Source organism: Cyprinodon tularosa, unplaced genomic scaffold, assembly GCF_016077235.1.
Source record: "Cyprinodon tularosa strain WSP-4 unplaced genomic scaffold, ASM1607723v1 ctg67, whole genome shotgun sequence".
Taxonomy (NCBI): domain Eukaryota; kingdom Metazoa; phylum Chordata; class Actinopteri; order Cyprinodontiformes; family Cyprinodontidae; genus Cyprinodon; species Cyprinodon tularosa.
Window position 1 is genome coordinate 302,983 of NW_024039418.1, and position 17,224 is coordinate 320,206.

Genomic DNA, 17,224 nt, shown 5'->3' on the forward strand with positions numbered 1-17,224 from the left:
CGTCCCTGAATATTAAAGTTTTAGCAGAGGATTCTACTTCTTTTTCTCTGCACACACAGTAAGATTTAAGGGAGAGAAAGGGAGGATGGGAAGGGAGGAGAAAAAAGGATGATGAGGTATGGTGCAAGGGGAGGTTAATAATGAGAGAGTTCCAGAGAGCTTCTCCGACCATGAAGGAGTGGGGCTTGAGAGGCTTCAGGGGCTTTGGTCTCTTTACGATCGCCCCAATGCCCGAGCTGAAGGAGTGAGGAAGTCAAAGGCGTGGGTCACTTTCAGCTTTTCCTCTTCTGCCGCACAGCGTCACCCGCAGATACCCCTCACCCCACCTGCCCCCGCTGTTTCTCAGAAGCAACCTGTGGGGGACGATCCCGTTTTTTTTAGCTCTGTTTCTAGAGCGGAATGCATTTCTCGTTTTGTTCATTTTTCTCGTTTTACTCCTCCTCTCTCCCCCAAGCCAGGCCCAGTCCCCTCAAGCGGCAAGGCACGTTTTGATTTCCCTATAAATCCTGGTTATAGAGTGTGGAAGTGACTTGATCCCATTATATAAAACTGACCAGAGGTGGTTTGGAATGAAATTGTAATAGTGCTCAGATATGCCAAGAGGGTAAAAATCTCTCTTCTCTCTTTTAAATATTAATAACAACCCATCAGTAAAGAAAATACTGCACAGAAGTTGGAAAAGGGAATGAAACAGATGTGTCAGACACGCAGTTACCTCACGAGTGCGATGGAATATTTTCACTATTTCTTGATTTTTCATTTTTAGTGCAGGTAAATAAACAGACTTTTAAAGCTGTAGTTTTAATTTTTACATACATTGTTCCTCCTAATCTAACAATCACAAGCTTTATATGTTGATGAATGGTAGCATGCACTGCTGTAAACCAGCCAGAATGTTGTTAAAGTTTGTTTATATTAAACATTCCAGTGGCAAGAAAATTCAAAATGTTGTACATGAAAAAAAACATAATAGGAAAAAAACAGAGAAAATTATATTCCATTGGGGTAGTGGTAATTTATTAATTATTTAGTATAAATCATTAAAGAGAATAAAAATAAAAAGTTAAAATTATAAGTTAATTATAGAAAATAAATAATAAATTCAAAGAAAATCAAACCTTGTGCTTAGCTAGCATAGTGAAAGGTTTATATAAACAGACACAGATAATATGAATTCATTCCTCATTAAATTTAAGAATCCGAAGAAACGATTTTTGACATATTTTAGTTCTCATGCTGAGCTATTAGCTAATGGAAATGTTTCACACGATCATCTGCTAGACTGCTGAGGGAAAAACTGCTTAGCATATTTTAAATAATTATGGGTTAAATTTAATCTTCCAAATAATTAACATGTAGGAAAAAGAATGAACATGTTCTGGACGTTACCTGACATCCATGTTTACATCATAATAACACACAAAAAATTAGATGTTACATCATATGAGACAGGATTCTTTCAAAACTGAATCCCTCCCAACTTCTCCGCAGTTTTTTTCAGCCTGGTTTGTACAGTAATAGATTTTTGTTACATCATTCTGGATATCTAATGTAAGATAAACCATAAACCCATAAAATATTAAGTATTTCCCACAAAGCTATAGTCCTGATCAAAGACGACAGACAAACAAATAAAAAAAACCTGTGCTATATTAGAAGAAGCAGTGTAGCATCTTAGTTTAGACACATGCAATAATTTTAGAATTGTGTTTTTCATACAGTTTTCTTTTAGATTTCAATATAATTTTGAACTTAATAATACAGCTGTTATCATTCAAAGGATATTAGATTAAATTAGATTAGATTAGATGAGCTTTATTGATCTCACAGCGGAGAAATTCACTGGTCACATATTGGCATAGAAGTTAAAGAAGGTCCAAACAAGGAGGAAAAAGGTGCATTAAAAATAAACAATATATATACAGTATATCAAGATAAATAAGGATTAAGGTGCAAGTGTACATGTATCGCACACAATGAAAAACAAAATAAAAAAATAACCTAATATAACCTTTCTTGAAATCATGTTACTTTATTATACTTAGGAAAAGAAGAATAAGAAATGTCTTTGAAGAATGAGAGTGGAAATGTTTGCAGGAGTTACCTCCTGTATCAAACAGCAATAAAGCAGCGAAAGCAATAGGCCTAAACATGCTAGTAAAGAATCTTTAAACTCAACCTAATACTGTTTTTTTCTACATTGCTTTCATTTTCTTATCAGCTCTCCAAACTCATCTATTTCATTTGGTGGTGCTTTTATTTTCCTGCTGATTGCTTATCCAATAAATTGCCTAAAGTATTTATTTGTTTTATGCTGGAGTCATTGATTGGGGATCTGAGGTGTTTGAAATATCTCATAAATTAATCTACACAACAAGTCATTCATAATTGTCAAGTGGAATACATCAAACATGTCATTTTGAAAGTGCTCTATAAACCAGAATCAATACCCCAGTACAACAAAGCGACCCTTATAAATGGCTAATAAATAGTTTATAGATGTGATTAGTTAATCTCTCAACACGTTATAACTCATCCACAGGTGTTTATTAAATTAAATTGTGTGCAAGTTTCAAGTCAAATCGTGAGACTAATTTGTTTAAGCATATATTTAATCCATGTTTGCTTTTTATTTATTTAACCTTTATTTAACCAGGAAGTCCCATTGAGATTCAGAATCTCTTTTTCAAGAGAGACCTGGCCAAGGTAGCAGCCAAACCACAGGAAGGTCATACATATTTACAACATATTACATTTTGCAAAATAAAAAATAAAGAATTTAAAAATAAAAAAAAATTAAAAATAAAAAAAAAACATAAAAAAATAAAATCAGAGCAGTATGTTAAAACACATTGAGCATCTCAAGAAAAACAAGCACATATCTCCATCGCTACATTCTTCATGGTTGCTTTAAATTCATTAATGGACATGAGAGTTTCTAACTTGAGCTCTTTCTGGAGGTTATTCCATCCCCAAGGTGCAGAATAGGAGAATGCAGTTTTTCCCAACTCAGTTGAAGCTCGGGGTGCATTAAAAAGTAACCACTGAGAGGAACGCAACTGATAACTACCAGAACTCCCAGAGAGGAGGTTACAGAGGTACAGTGGGAGTTTACCAAGTATTGCTTCATAGAAGAAGATATACCAGTGCTGTTTTCTACGAATTGTTAGTGATGTCCAACCAACTAGATCATAAAGAATGCAGTGATGAGTAAGGGACCTAGAATTTGTAATGAATCGTAATGATGCATGGTACACTGAGTCAATATGACGCAATATGGAGGATTCAGCATGCATGTACAATATATCTCCATAATCAATTACAGACAAAAAAGTAGCTTCTACAAGTTTCTTCTTAGCACTGAAGGTAAAACAAGATTTATTTCTGAAGTAAAACCAAGCTTTACTTTAAGCTTCTTCACTAATGTATTGATATGTAGTTTAAAAGAAAGCTTATCATCTATCCATATTCCTGTCTTGATGGGTTTCGGATTCAAGCCCATATGCAGAAACACAACCAGGAGGCAGGGAAAAAGTTCAAAGGTTTAATAAATAATGAGAACAAAAACAGATCAGGGGGTAATCAGGTCCATGGCTGGTCACGACTGGGTTTAGATTTCCAACAGAGAAACTCTTCAGGGGGTTTCTGGTTTCAGACAGGTTCAACCTGGGAAGCAGAGAAGACAAAATGGATCAGGTTCAGGTTTCGTAGTCAGGAGACTAGACAGACAGGTTGGCTCAGGGTTTGCTGTACCGTAACTGACTAAACACTCTGGCACCGGAGTGAGGTCCTCAGCCCACTTAAGTACTGGTCTCCTGATGAGCAGATGAGGAACAGCTGGTGAAGTCAGCTCCAGCTTCAGCGGGTCCCGTACGCCCACTGGTGGAGAAAGATAGACAGAACCCCAGATCCCAACAGTAACACAAACCCTCAGGAAGGGATCATCGGCGCCCCCTGGTGGGCAAGCCTCAGGATCCCAACAATTCCCAAGTACTTGTATGAAGACAGTCTCTCAATGGATTTCCCATCTAAGGACAAGATACTACAATTGCTTATCTTCAACATTTCAGTTTTAGTCAGGTGGTGACAAAAATTAATAAACTAAATTTACTCAATCTAAGAGAACATTTGCAAAAAGAGTTTTTAGCTATTATGTTTAATGCATAACGGACATTCATGAGTCGGTTATAACGTGTTTATAGACTAAATTGTTTTTATTGGTGGGGCACAATCAAAAATGTTCATCGAGTTAAATACAGGGCCTCTAATTAATTAATCACAATGATTTTATTTCATTCAAAAAACATGGTGACAAAACAAACAACCTTTTCAGTTTAAAAACGTCTCTTACTCATCAATTATTAATAAATAAACTTCTTAGCACAGGAACACTAATATGTATTGTTTTTATTCCATTATTTAGGTTATTCAACCATCACATTGTTAAATACTTAAAATCATTTAGCATTTTCATTTAAAAAAACTGATGTTTTTTGTAGCTTCTTTACAAAACTAATTCTTTAGAGGAGTTAACAGTATATAAACATTTCTTATAGAACAATTTCTTCAATTTAATATAGTAAAAGATTATTTTCAGCATAAAAAATTTACTTCAAGACTTTAACCTTTGCTGTAAACCAAAAATTAGTGTTCCATTTCCCATACTGGCAAAATAGTTCAGACAGCAGAATTATGCATAAAGTATTGATTTTCATAACTTAACATTTGCTTTTAAATATGCAACATTTATTGCAATTACGACATACAGAGGCCACTTTTCCTAATTAAGCAACTTACTAAGACAAACAATCTGGTGGCTTATGTTAAATGGTTTATGTTTTCAGATGTGGACTTACTTATGTTTGCTCTAAAGCTCTTCATCTGGTCCAATGTGGGCTGGTATGAGAATTTGTTCAGCAACTTTTGACTCTGACAATAAGTCAAACATCTGTGCTGCCGCAACATGAGACACAATAAGATGTTTTTTTAGCCTAAGTACTCACAGTGGACCAACGTTTGAGATGTTGCTTGTGCGTCAGATTTACAGTCGTGCAAGAAACAGAGAATACAAAGGATTCCACTTGGGACTTAAGTATGTAAAAAAAAAAAAAATGGAAATAGTTGCCCTGACTTTTACATGCATTAAAATCTACATAAATGATTGATAATTCAGCCATCAATAAGGGAAGACTTATTGTAAAGTGGTATCCAAATCTCTAATGAGTCTTGTGTGTTTTTTTGACCCAAGTCAGTTATTTGTAGGGGTGTAAATCACACCCATCATGGTGATTCGATTCAGTATCGATTTCCTTACCCAACGATTCGATTATTTTCGATACTCAAGAATAAAACCACGATTCGATTCGATTAATCGGTTAATTTTTTATTTTTTTTTGCACCTTACAGGCTAAACAAAGTTTCAAGTTTGAAATAAATCAATGAAAGCTGTAATATTGTTATGCATTTTTTTTTTTTACAAACAACAGCAAATAACGTTGCATCAAAAAATACTGCAAAAATACTACACAAAAACAGTGCAATGAGTGCAATTCAATACCTCGGCTCCAGACGTCCCGCCCCCTCCACTGTCACTCCGCTGCTCCTCTCCCAAATTGTAGCTGACCGCAGACAGGAGGCTGGCTTGCAGAAAACAACTCGTGAAGTTTGACCCGCTAGAAGAGCGAGGTGCACGAGAACATTGGGACCCTTTTTCCACCTGGATCTCCGCTCTTTTTGGCCCTCATGTCCCTCCGTCGTCGGACTAAACTCGCCCCCGCTTCCTCTCCGCCTCTGCCGTATCTAGACCCACAGCGTGTAGCACAGACCACGCTTCAATATTGAGCATAATTTAAAAATGTCTGTGTCAAGCTTGCTGCAACACACTGCTGTAAGAGTATAACCAGGAAGCGAGGTAGGAGGGCAAAATAGGTTTAGCGCCACCGCAGCATGGGAGGGAAAATTACACCCAGGAGCAAATGGATAAAAATAGACCGGAGGGGGAAAAAAAATATGAATCGATTATCTTGCGGACGTATCGATGCATCGGATCGTCGGCTGTTGGATTGATGCATCGATACAAAACTATTATTATTTACACCCCTAGTTATTGGTCAAGTGTCCTGACTTTAATAAAGGCGCTATATAAGTAAATGCCATTTACCATTTACTATAGGTCTGACAGGCAGGACTCCACCCTCCTCACATTTATTCTTCAGAAAATTAATAAACTATCGATTTTCTTCATTAATTAATCAGGAATTTTTCTCTCTCTTTTTCTTTAACCGTTAATCAACCAGGAAAAGTCCCATCAAGATGAAAAACAAAAGTTCTGTTTTTAAGAAGTCCTTGAAAAATATAACTTTACTCTATAAAGAAAGAAGTTATTTGGGTACCGTATGTCTCTCCTGGTTTAACTTGTCTTAAAGCCTGACCTTGTCCACTCATTTAAATAACTTAGACTCAGTCAGGCTGATTGGAAAACATCTGTAAAGATCAAATGCCAGTTACGTTCTAGGTTTTACCAACCTTTGTGAAACTGAAAGGTCGGGACTTTAAATCAACAAATCATGACCAAATGATCAATATGCTGTCATAAAAGCCACTTTATTCTAAGTCGTCTGTTTTTAAGGTTTATGCCTTTTCACAGGTGAACAAAGCAAAAGCAGATTCTAAGGTGGTTGTGCTTTATTTAAGCTCTATCTACCTTCCAATCGATTAAATCAATGAATAAAACCAAATTGAACCAAATTGAACACCTGATGCCGCCCTGATTCTTTTCACTCTGGGTTTGTTTTAAATGATGTACATGTTTTTACCACATAAGGGAGTCTCAAAGGCCATTGTTCTGCAGCTTTTAGATGTGCTTTAATGCACTTAATCAAATAATCAGGTCATTACTAGGACTCTTGAGAACTAGCCTGCATACCGAGGAGGTAATTAAGCCATTCGATACAGGTGTGTTGGTATAAGACCATGGATATATTTGAAAGTTGTAGGATGTGAAAAACATTGAAGAAGTTGTGTTGAGATTAAAACCCCTGAAATGAGGAGTTAACATTTTGAATATTGACCGAAAGGTAAAAATGTTTCTCACCTGACCGGCATATGTTCCCTATCCCCTACATGGCTAGCACTTGGGGACTTTCAACGTTTTTCAGTTCTTTTTACTCTTCTATAAAAGCAAGTTGTTGTGTTGGTGAGTTCTCTTGAATAATAAACTTTGAATATTTTATTTTACAGCCTAACCATGCTTTGAACTTATCAACAACTCTCTCCCTGACCTTTCTACCGTCCTGCTCTCTGAGATTCTGTTTGTACTTTTAAAGCCTTTAAGGAACAGCTGTACTCGTACAGCAATAACATCGCGCACAAGTAGAATCTTTCTAACTAATTTGGTCAGGGAAAGGCAGGTGGCTGCATCGGGATTATTGTTAGGGTATCAAAATAAGAAAGAGAATAGAATGCATTTCAAACTTTTAGTATCTTTATTTTTCTTTAAACGTTTCAAGACTATGTGCAGGATGGATCAAGGGCTGCTCAGTAGACCAGAGGGTAGCACTGCTGCATTGCAGCTTGAAGGTTCCTGGTTTGATTCCCAGCCAGGGTCTTTCTGCATGGACTTTACATGTTCTCCCTCAGCATGTGTGGTTTCTCTCTGGGTACTCTGGCTTCTTCCATCAGTCCAAAAACATGACTGTTAGGTTAATTGGCTTCTCTAAATTCTCCTTAGGTGTGAGTGTTTGTCTCTGTGTTGTCCTGTGATGGAATCCAGACCTGTCCAGGGTGAGAGGCGGAGTTTTACCTCGTGACCCTGCATGGGATTAACCTGGCTCCGCCAGATGGATTTACTCCGCATATCCATCTGGAAACCTTCCGTTGCAGTAATTTTGGGAAGGGGCGAAAATACTGGTTAGCTGATTGGCCTATGTTGGTGATAGACGGGCCAAATAAACCAATCAGATCAACGAAGCATATGACGTACTAACAGAGCGACGACGAAAACACAACCACAAGCCAGGCTACTTTTGCCGAAACCAGTCGGGAGAAGAGCAAAAACATCTTTTCCTCTGAGGAAAGCCTCCAGAGCAGTGTTTTGCTCTTCTTTCAGTGAAGAAATACTCTGTAATTCAGATAAAACTTGCTCGATAGCCACGCTAACGCTAGTTTCATCGGCTGAGGCCGCCATGTTCTTTAGACTGAACTGTTGCGTCACACCTCAACCCGCCTCAAAGCCAACGCTGATTGGACGTTTGTTTGGTGAACGGCTCCAAATTTTCTTCAACGCAGAGTCTCCAGACTGGTCAGCGAGTGAAATCTTGAAAGCTCGCGAGATCAGGATGGTCTCATGAGGCTAGCATGGGATAAGCGTGATGGAGAATGGATGGATGGATCATGTATCAAAGTTTGTGGAAACAATGTGTGTTAATAATGGAATAGCAAAAGAAGACTTTTTATGAAATTGAGCCAGATGAAACTTATTTTTTTCCATTTAAGGGGTTTTGTATAGAGCATATTGACGGACGAAAAAGTATTCTTATCTTTAATAATACATTTTTACATGTTTTTTTTTCACAATCTTGGTATAGTTACTGCTCTAGGTGGGTCGCTCTGTAAGCTAAAGGCATATTTTAGAGTTCCCACACTCCAGTTAACGATTAATCGGTTACTGAATTAGTTTAGTAACTGCAATAATCGGATTAATTAATTAATTAATTAATCCGATTATTGTTTCGCCCTAATGGGTATATTTCTTTGTATTATCATATGGGGATGCCTATTTGTACTTTTTATAATGGGTCTTATGTATGTTGAGGATAAGAAGTGTCCTGTTGACCTTGTCAATCTGTCTCTCCTTCCAGCCCTTAGATTATGAGAGCAAGAAAGCGTTCACATTGAGGGTTGAGGCGACCAACGTTCGCTCGGAGCCCAGCAGCGGTGTGCCCTTCAAGGATACAGCCACAGTCAAGATAGTGGTGGAAGATGCTGACGAACCTCCGGTTTTCTCCAAACCCATGTATCTACTGGAGGTGAAAGAGAATGCTCCCATCAACACGGTGATAGGGGCGGTCACCGCCAGGGATCCAGACTCCTACGGGAGCGTCGTCAGGTAAGCCCTAGTGAACAATGATCCGCTGACACAGCCTTTAGCTTTTACAGCTGAAATATTACCGCTGCTAACTCAACACATAAAGCTGGAAAAAAAGCTCAGTAATAGATCTTTAGTAGAAACTGGATGAAATTCTTTTCAGGCTGTAATGACTTGTTTTAATAACGGGGTTGACACTCTGGCATGCAGTTAATTTTCCTCATGTTGCTGACCTTTGGAACATGAGGAGGTGCTTCAAGCACAAAGGAAAAAAACCTTAAGATTGAACTCCATTCTAGAGATGACAAAAAAATTATAAAGTAGATCATGAGATTTATTTAAAAAAAGGCGTAACTTCCTTTCTTCAGTGTGGGAGCAGCCTATCAGAAACAGAATAGGTTCTTCGCTTGTGTGACTTATTCTTGGAAATACCACAAGGGCACCTTGAGGACAGGTTATACAGGCAATTTCTCTTTCTCCACTTTGGCATTTCATTAATTCTCCAGTGACTTGCTGACCGCATTCCCGGGACAACACTCAACAGGTTGTGTGTAATTGCCTGGCTAGCAGAGAGCAGGCTGGGTTGCGGAGATTGGTTGATTCTATAGAGCAGGACAGGTCTATTCTACTTTCCTTTTTTTTTTTTTTTCTACATTTCCAGCAGCATTTTCATGTATATAGATGAAAATTGGAAACTTAGGAATTCAGCCCTGAGGTAGCAGGATGCCTTTACTCTCATGTTTTATGGCATATTTGATCTTTTTGGCCTTTTATGTTGGCAAGTTCTTATGTTTATGAGAATATGTTTGTGTTTTAGTATTAAGAAAAATAAAGAAATGTTTGTGAACTCATCTTGAAATGTTCTTTATATTAACTAGAAAGTTACAGTAATGGTTACTTTTGAAAAATACTCAGTGTATTTTTGTTCAGTTTCTTATTGAAGGAGGAAGTGATTAAATAATGAATGAGTGACTGCAGATGGCATCACCCTCCTGCCGAGGACTTTTTGTGCATTTCCAGCTATATATCTGCCCACATATAAATATTCAGTCTTATCTTTAACAGCTTTAAACTGGGTCATATGCCTTCCTCCTTATGGACAAGGTTGCTTGGATACGTTTTGGGTTAGCCCAAGAACGTTTTCACTGAAACAGTTGACTTTTAGTCATTTATTTTGTTTTTTACATCCATGTTGTTGTGGCTCTTTGCCAAATTTAAGATATTGCAGATGAAAGTTTGTCCAAAACTTGTTTTATTGAATGCTCCATAAATATGTTTAAGTGGCATTAAAATGCATCAGGCTGCATCAAATTCATCAAAACGGTTATGTCTGGATAGTGCTGGCAGTAAGGAAAAAGATGTGAAAAAGAGTGTGTATGGTTCCAATCACAGTTCCTCATTGGTGCAGTAAGGAATCCCATAATCTTTTGAGTGACATGATATACTGTATGGTCACAGACTCATGGAAATTTAGAAAGGTACACGCCTTTATATGTTTTGGTTTGTGTTTTGCCAAATTTGTGCAACTTGTGTTTTTTTTTTAGGTTCTTTTTTGAAAGGCTGTCATTGCAATATGACTAGCATCGTGAGAGTGTGTTTTAGTTGTGTAATGATGTCTAGAAGGCTAAAGGCTCTCCAGATTAAGCATGGCAGTTTCTATCCTTCCCATAACATAGTTTTTACTGTTCACTAAAGGTTAAAGCGTAGCATACACTGTATGATTTGTTCAATCGTTGCACGCAGCTACAGTTCACAATGTTTGTTCTCACATTTTGAGGCCCAACACTCTGATGCAATCTACCTGCTAACACTGTACGTCAAAAAAACCAGGTGGGACTCAGCTCCGCAGTGAGATGGCGCTACTCTGACTCTTCTATCCAGAAGCCAAATGAGCTGTCATGATTTAATTCTATGATCTGACCAACATGCAGGAAACCAAACAGAGAGACCAAGGGAAGGTTTAACAGGTTTATTGAGAACTGGTAGAGATGGATCCAGTGCTGCTCTGAACACTGGCGAACCAGGAATGAAAAGTGAAAGGGAAGTTCTTGTGGTTAGTTCAGGCTCAGTGGGAAATTTGAGCTTTGATTTGCAAAAAGGGAATAAAGGCAACGGGACTCACGTTTCCAGTAAAAGGTGTCTTTCTCTGAATCCAGTCGGTGTTGCTCGTTGGAGGGCGGACAGGGTTTACCCAGGTTGAGGTGTTTCCTTGACGAACAGAGGATCTGACTGCCACTTAGATTTCCAATGGTACTTTCCCTTGGGGAAAAGTAGATCCAAACCACTTGTTTGAATCCTCAGCTTAGTTTGACGCTCTGACAATCCTTCCAGGCGGAGAAGGTCCAAAACATGCAGTTTGCAGGAAGACTTCCTGCCGAGAGGCAAAGGCAAAAAAACAACAAGGTTAAGACTCAGGTGACAAAAACTCAGTTCGACTCAGTAAAACTCAGCTTGGTTAGGGTATCCAAAACTGGCAAACACTCTGGCGTCGAAGTAGTGGCAGTCAGCAGCTTAAGGCAACCATCCGTAGGTGTGTGAGAAGGCCAACGAGAACCAGGCGCCACCTGGTGGTGGAGGGAAAACATACAAAAACACTACCCACACAAACTGGATTCCTATCCTTTCCTGCTGAAAGCCCTACAAAGAAAAGGTGACGACATATTTAGACAAAGACATGGCTGAGCAAACATGGCTACTACGGTCTGTCAATTTTACAGAAAGAACTCCATTTCACTCATTACACCCCTGCCATGCTTCTGTTTTCGTCTGAGAGGAAGAAGAAGCTTTGTTGTTTGCACACTGAGCGATTTGCCCACAATGGCTGACCTAAAATCAAAAATGTTTGATTTTCTCCCGAACTCACGATTCCTGATTGGGAGTTGGTAGTGAGAGGCTGTTACCCCCTGTATACTACAAAAGTCGGGGCGATCGAAAAATTCATGCATGACTGGAAAATTGGCCCGAAAAAAGCAAAAAATCTTACAGTGTTACGTAGCCATTTCTAAGACTTCCAGCAAACCAAAATAAAAGCTGCTATTACCAAAAAAAAACAACAACATAGAACTGTGGTGAACATGCCCAGATTCACTCATGAAGGATACCCAAATTGCTCCAAGAGTGTTTCATCCAATCAGTTACCAAATAATTCAGAACAACTTAATCATCCCAGACCTCACTGTCAAGTTGCTCCGATTAGATTCAATGCTGATGTTCGACAAGAGCGTTGGAAAAATCCGCTGTGGTCTTATGGGACAAGATCTTTGGAGGAAATATTTTCTGACCTCAAGTGTTGGTCCACTTGGGCTCTGCAACAGGTCCGTGATGCAAAGTACACAAGTCGGAGTGTGGGTTTTCACACCTGCAAATATCGGACACCAACGCTCCACCTTGTAGATGTTTTTTCTCATTATAGACTGATATAAAGATTGTTGGAAAGTAGTCTGAGAAAGTTCCGGAACAGAAAGACAGAGTTTGTTCTCTGATGTCATTAGGATGTGGTTTTCTAGGTTGCACTGCAGTCACTCTACATGATGATTAGATAATTCTGTGCTTAATTTAGCAAGACCTGGCTCTTTGTTTATAGTTCAAATTGAAAGAACGAGGATGTGATTAGTTTTTCATAACTATATTTTCCATTTTGGCTCCTACTTTGCTTTGGACATACTTACAGCATATAAATATGTTTTTGCATCCTTTCTTACAATTCAGAGCTAGCATATTCTTTTGGCTTGTCTTTTTTGCAACTGTACCTCCATCCTCGGGTGCATAATTTAAGAGCATCCATCACAGATGTTGAGTGCTTTCTTTGGGCTGTCGGTGGGGGGTGAGATGAAACAAAGTATTGTCGTGTGGAGGCCTTAAGATGATGCATCAGCCTAAACCTCAAAGACAGTTTGATTGTACTTCCAGTCACGCTTTGTATTAGCCTGTATGTCTGAGCACTGTGCTGATAAAATGATTACAGGCTGGGAGATTTTAATCCTACAAAATATACTAGCTGAAAGAGAGCTGTACCCACAGCAAAGGCTTTTATATAACATCACAGGTGTTTCTAAATAATGAACAGCCTGAGGGGGGAAAACCCTTGCCAGATAACAAGCCAAATCCCAAACTTTGGCTCTACCATTATTAGATATTACTCTGTCTGAAACATTGTAGGAAGGTGTAATATACTTGTTCGGTTATGATGTTTTTGTCATCATACTTTTATATATTCAGGTCCAATATTTTTCCATAAAACTTAAAAAAAAAAAAAAAAGAGAAACAATCGTGAATACCTTAGTGTCAGCTCTATCGCTATGCTCGCTCTTACAATTGAATTAAATTATATTCACAGTAAACAATAACTGCTACAACTTTTTTTCCCCCTTTTTTCCATTTTATGCAAATAGGTTTTGCTTTCATAACTCACCATCAACCAGATTCTTTTGACAATTCTGAAGTCGGAAAAGATTGATCTACAGAGCATTGCAGTTGTAGTACGTTTTCCCTTTTTTTCTGGTTAAAACCACCGAGTGTGGTGTTTTAATGGTATTTTATGTGAGTAGATAAACAGAAAAGTAGTGGATGATGTGAAGAAAATGGAAAATCACACATCAGATAACGGATTTTCTCAAACATATCTAAAAATTGTGTTTTTTTCCTTTGGACTCATCCCACTTTACTATGACACCCATGAATAAGATCCAGTAGGTGTTTTCCTTTTCAGGTCAACTATTTCTTCTTGAGACTCCACTTAGTATAATTTCAGCTGCAGGATGGAGACCAAACAACAAAGAAACAGCATCCCACTGCAAAAACGATCCAGAAATAAGTAAAAAATTCTTAAATTAAGTATATTTAGCCTTAATTTTAGCAGGTAAATAAGATGATCTGCCAATGGCATTCTATTTTTGCAGTGCACGAAGGCTGAGGAACACAACAATCAAAGAAAGATATGAAAGAAAACAAATTTGGGGATGTTAAGAGCAGGATTAGGTTTTCAAACAAAACTTCATGTATCCAATAGAGCGTTGTTTACTCCAGGGAATGATTTTGGTGAATACAACCATGAAAATGAATTACACTGCAAAAACCATCTAGAAATAAGTACAAAATTTCTTAAAATAAGTGTACTTACCCTTCATTTTAGTAGGTAAATAAGACGATTTGCCAATGGAATCAGTATTTCTACTCCTAAAATAAGACAATTAGATAATATTCACTTGAAATATAAGACATTTTTTTTCTTATTTTAAATGTAAATTGTCTTGTTCCATTGGCAAGGTGTCTTACTTATCTCCTCAATTCAAGACAAAATTCACTCAATTTAAGCAAAAATAACTCATACAGATTTCCATTTTTGCAGTGTACATTATGATGAGTAATGTAACCAGTAATGCTGGTTGTCGGGGGCGTAGCTAGATGGGGGGCCAGGGGTGGCCATGGCCACCCTTAGCCAATCATTGGCAACCCCTGTGGTCACCCCTACCATTTATTTCCCTCTAATACAGATAGTGGTAAAACATTTAAATTTTTCATATATTAACAATTACTTGACAACAAAAACACTGTGGTTATTTCTTCACATCAATATACTAACATTAAAGATTATAAATACAGAACACTAACCTGATTCCGCCAGATGGATTTGCTCCGCATATCCATCTGGAAACCTTCCGTAGAAGTAATTTTGGGAAGGGGCGAAAATACTGGTTAGCTGATTGGCCTATGTTGGTGATAGACGGTCCAAATAAACCAATCAGATCAACGAAGCATATGACGTACTAACAGAGCGACGACGAAAACACAACCACAAGCCAGGCTACTCTTGCCGAAACCAGTCGGGAGAAGAGCAAAAACATCTTTTCCTCTGAGAAAAGCCTCCAGAGCAGTGTTTTGCTCTTCTTTCAGGGAAGAAATACTCTGTAATTCCGATAAAACTTGCTCGATAGCCACGCTAATGCTAGTTTCATCGGCTGAAGCCGCCATGTTCTTTAGACTGAACTGTCGCGCTTCTCGTTGCGTCACACCTCAACCCGCCTCAAAGCCAACGCTGATTGGACGTTCGTTTGGTGAACGGCTCCAAATTTTCTTTAACGGAGAGTCTCCAGACTGATCTGCGAGTGAAATCTTGAAAGCTCGCGAGATCAGGATGGTCTCACGACACGAGGCTAACCAAATTCATGCTCTTTTCAGAACTACATTTTGTGCCTTATGGAGTAAAGAGAAAATTATGCGTCTCTGCAAGTCATCTGGGAGTCTTCAGTGAATCATAGATACATAACAATTTTGATAAAAACTTAATAAATGATCAATTTATGTAGATATTAGTATTTGTAAATATAAATTTTATGCAGAATAATTACTGATAAAAGTAGGTAAGTAATGACAATGGAAAAGATGTTCACCCAAAACTCAAACCTGAAAGAATTTTATCCACTATACCTTTTATGTAGAAAGCACATATATTTGAATATATTCCTCTATTTGTTAGCAAAGCCTGTGGGAAAGTATAGTTTGTCTTTATTTAGAAAATATGGATGTTTTGCTCGTTAATTATCCTGTTGGAACAGTAGAGATTGACGGTAAGCTTTTGGTGCCTATCTGCTTTCGTTTGCCCCTCAATGTGCATTGGTTAATGCCTGGCCACCCTTATTAAAATGTTCGAGCTACGCCTCTGCTGGTTGTTTGTTAACTGCAGCAAAATGCAAATAAAAATATGTACCCAAATGATGTACTGCTGTAACTAAAGATTATTTTTCCAAATCGATTAATCTGTCAATCATTTTTTCGATAAATCTATTAATAATCGGCTAGCCAAAGGTTCCTTAAAGAAGACCTCTTACGAAATTAAACCATGTGAAAGTTTTTTTCCTCTTCAGGAGTTCTGGATATAGAATATTGACAAATAAAATATATATTTTTTCTTAAATACAATTAATTGGTAATTGGTGTAATTACTGCACTAAGTGGGTTGCTCTGTCAGCTAGATGTATATTTTAAAGCCCCTTTATTAATAATTGAGCTTTATTGATCTCATATTGGAGAAATTTACCTCTGAATTTAACCAATCCCTTTGGAGAGCAGTGGTCTGCCATTGTGGGGCGCCCAGGGAGCAGTGTGGGGTTAAAGGAATAGTACACCCAAAACATGATTAGCCTTCATTTTCTACTCACCCCCATGCTGAACAACACTCTGGAGTACTTTTTTGATATCTCAAATGCATCTGGAGATCTGGGAGGCTTCTTGCTGTCTGCTGACATTCAAATAATGGAGGTCTATGGCGCCCGAGGCAGAAAGGTCCATAAAAGTCCACAAAAAACGTGTCAATATTCCTCCATACTGCTCGTCCAATGTATTCCAAGTGTCCTGAGTGGGTAGCATCCATAATTTACTCGAAACGAAGTCATTTAGAATGTTTTTAGAGCATAAACAGTAGTGTATAGGATTTCCTAAAAGCGCGTTCACAAGCCTACGGAAACCGCGGCAGACCAAACCAGATGAAAGTGCGCATTCAGCTCGGCAAAGAACTCATGCTCTTCCTCAACACTGAAGTCCTCAGACATTTTTCTTTCGTTGTTTCTTTCTTTGCACAGGTAAACAGCACATTTCTTCTTCTACGCTTGCATTATCGGCAGAGCAGACGCTGAATGCGCACTTTCATCTGGTTTGGTCTGTCGGCGTTTCCGTAGACTCGTGAACTTGTAGGAAATCCTATACACTACTGTTTATGCTCTAAAAACATTCTAAATGACTTTGTTTCGAGTAAATTATGGACGCTACCCACTCAGGACACTTGGAATACATTGGACGAGCAGTATGGAGGAATATTGACACATTTTTTGTGGACTTTTATGGACCTTTCTGCGTCAGGCGCCATAGACCTCCATTATTTGAATGTCAGCAGACAGCAAGAAGCCTCCCAGATCTCCAGATGCATTTGAGATATCAAAAAAGTACTCCAGAGTGTTGTTCAGCATGGAGGTGAGTAGAAAATGAAGGCTAATCATGTTTTGGGTGTACTATTCCTTTAAGGGTCTTTGCTCAGAGAGCCAGAGTGGCAGTCTGTGGGAGTGGGGCTCGAACTCAGAACCTCAGGATTCCAAGCTCTATGCCCTAACCACCAGGCCGCCACTCCAGTTAACGATTAATCGATCA

General features: G+C 38.3%; 1 protein-coding gene across 2 annotated transcripts in view; it reads left to right on the forward strand.

Annotated features, from left to right (window-relative positions):
- cdh8 (cadherin 8) overlaps positions 1–17,224 on the forward strand; it is a 260,812-nt gene that overhangs the window by 209,658 nt on the left and 33,930 nt on the right. For both annotated transcript variants that reach the window (XM_038267329.1, XM_038267331.1), the window contains exon 7: positions 8,859–9,106. In XM_038267329.1, the coding sequence (XP_038123257.1) occupies positions 8,859–9,106 (248 nt within the window). The remainder of the gene's footprint in view (positions 1–8,858; positions 9,107–17,224) is intronic.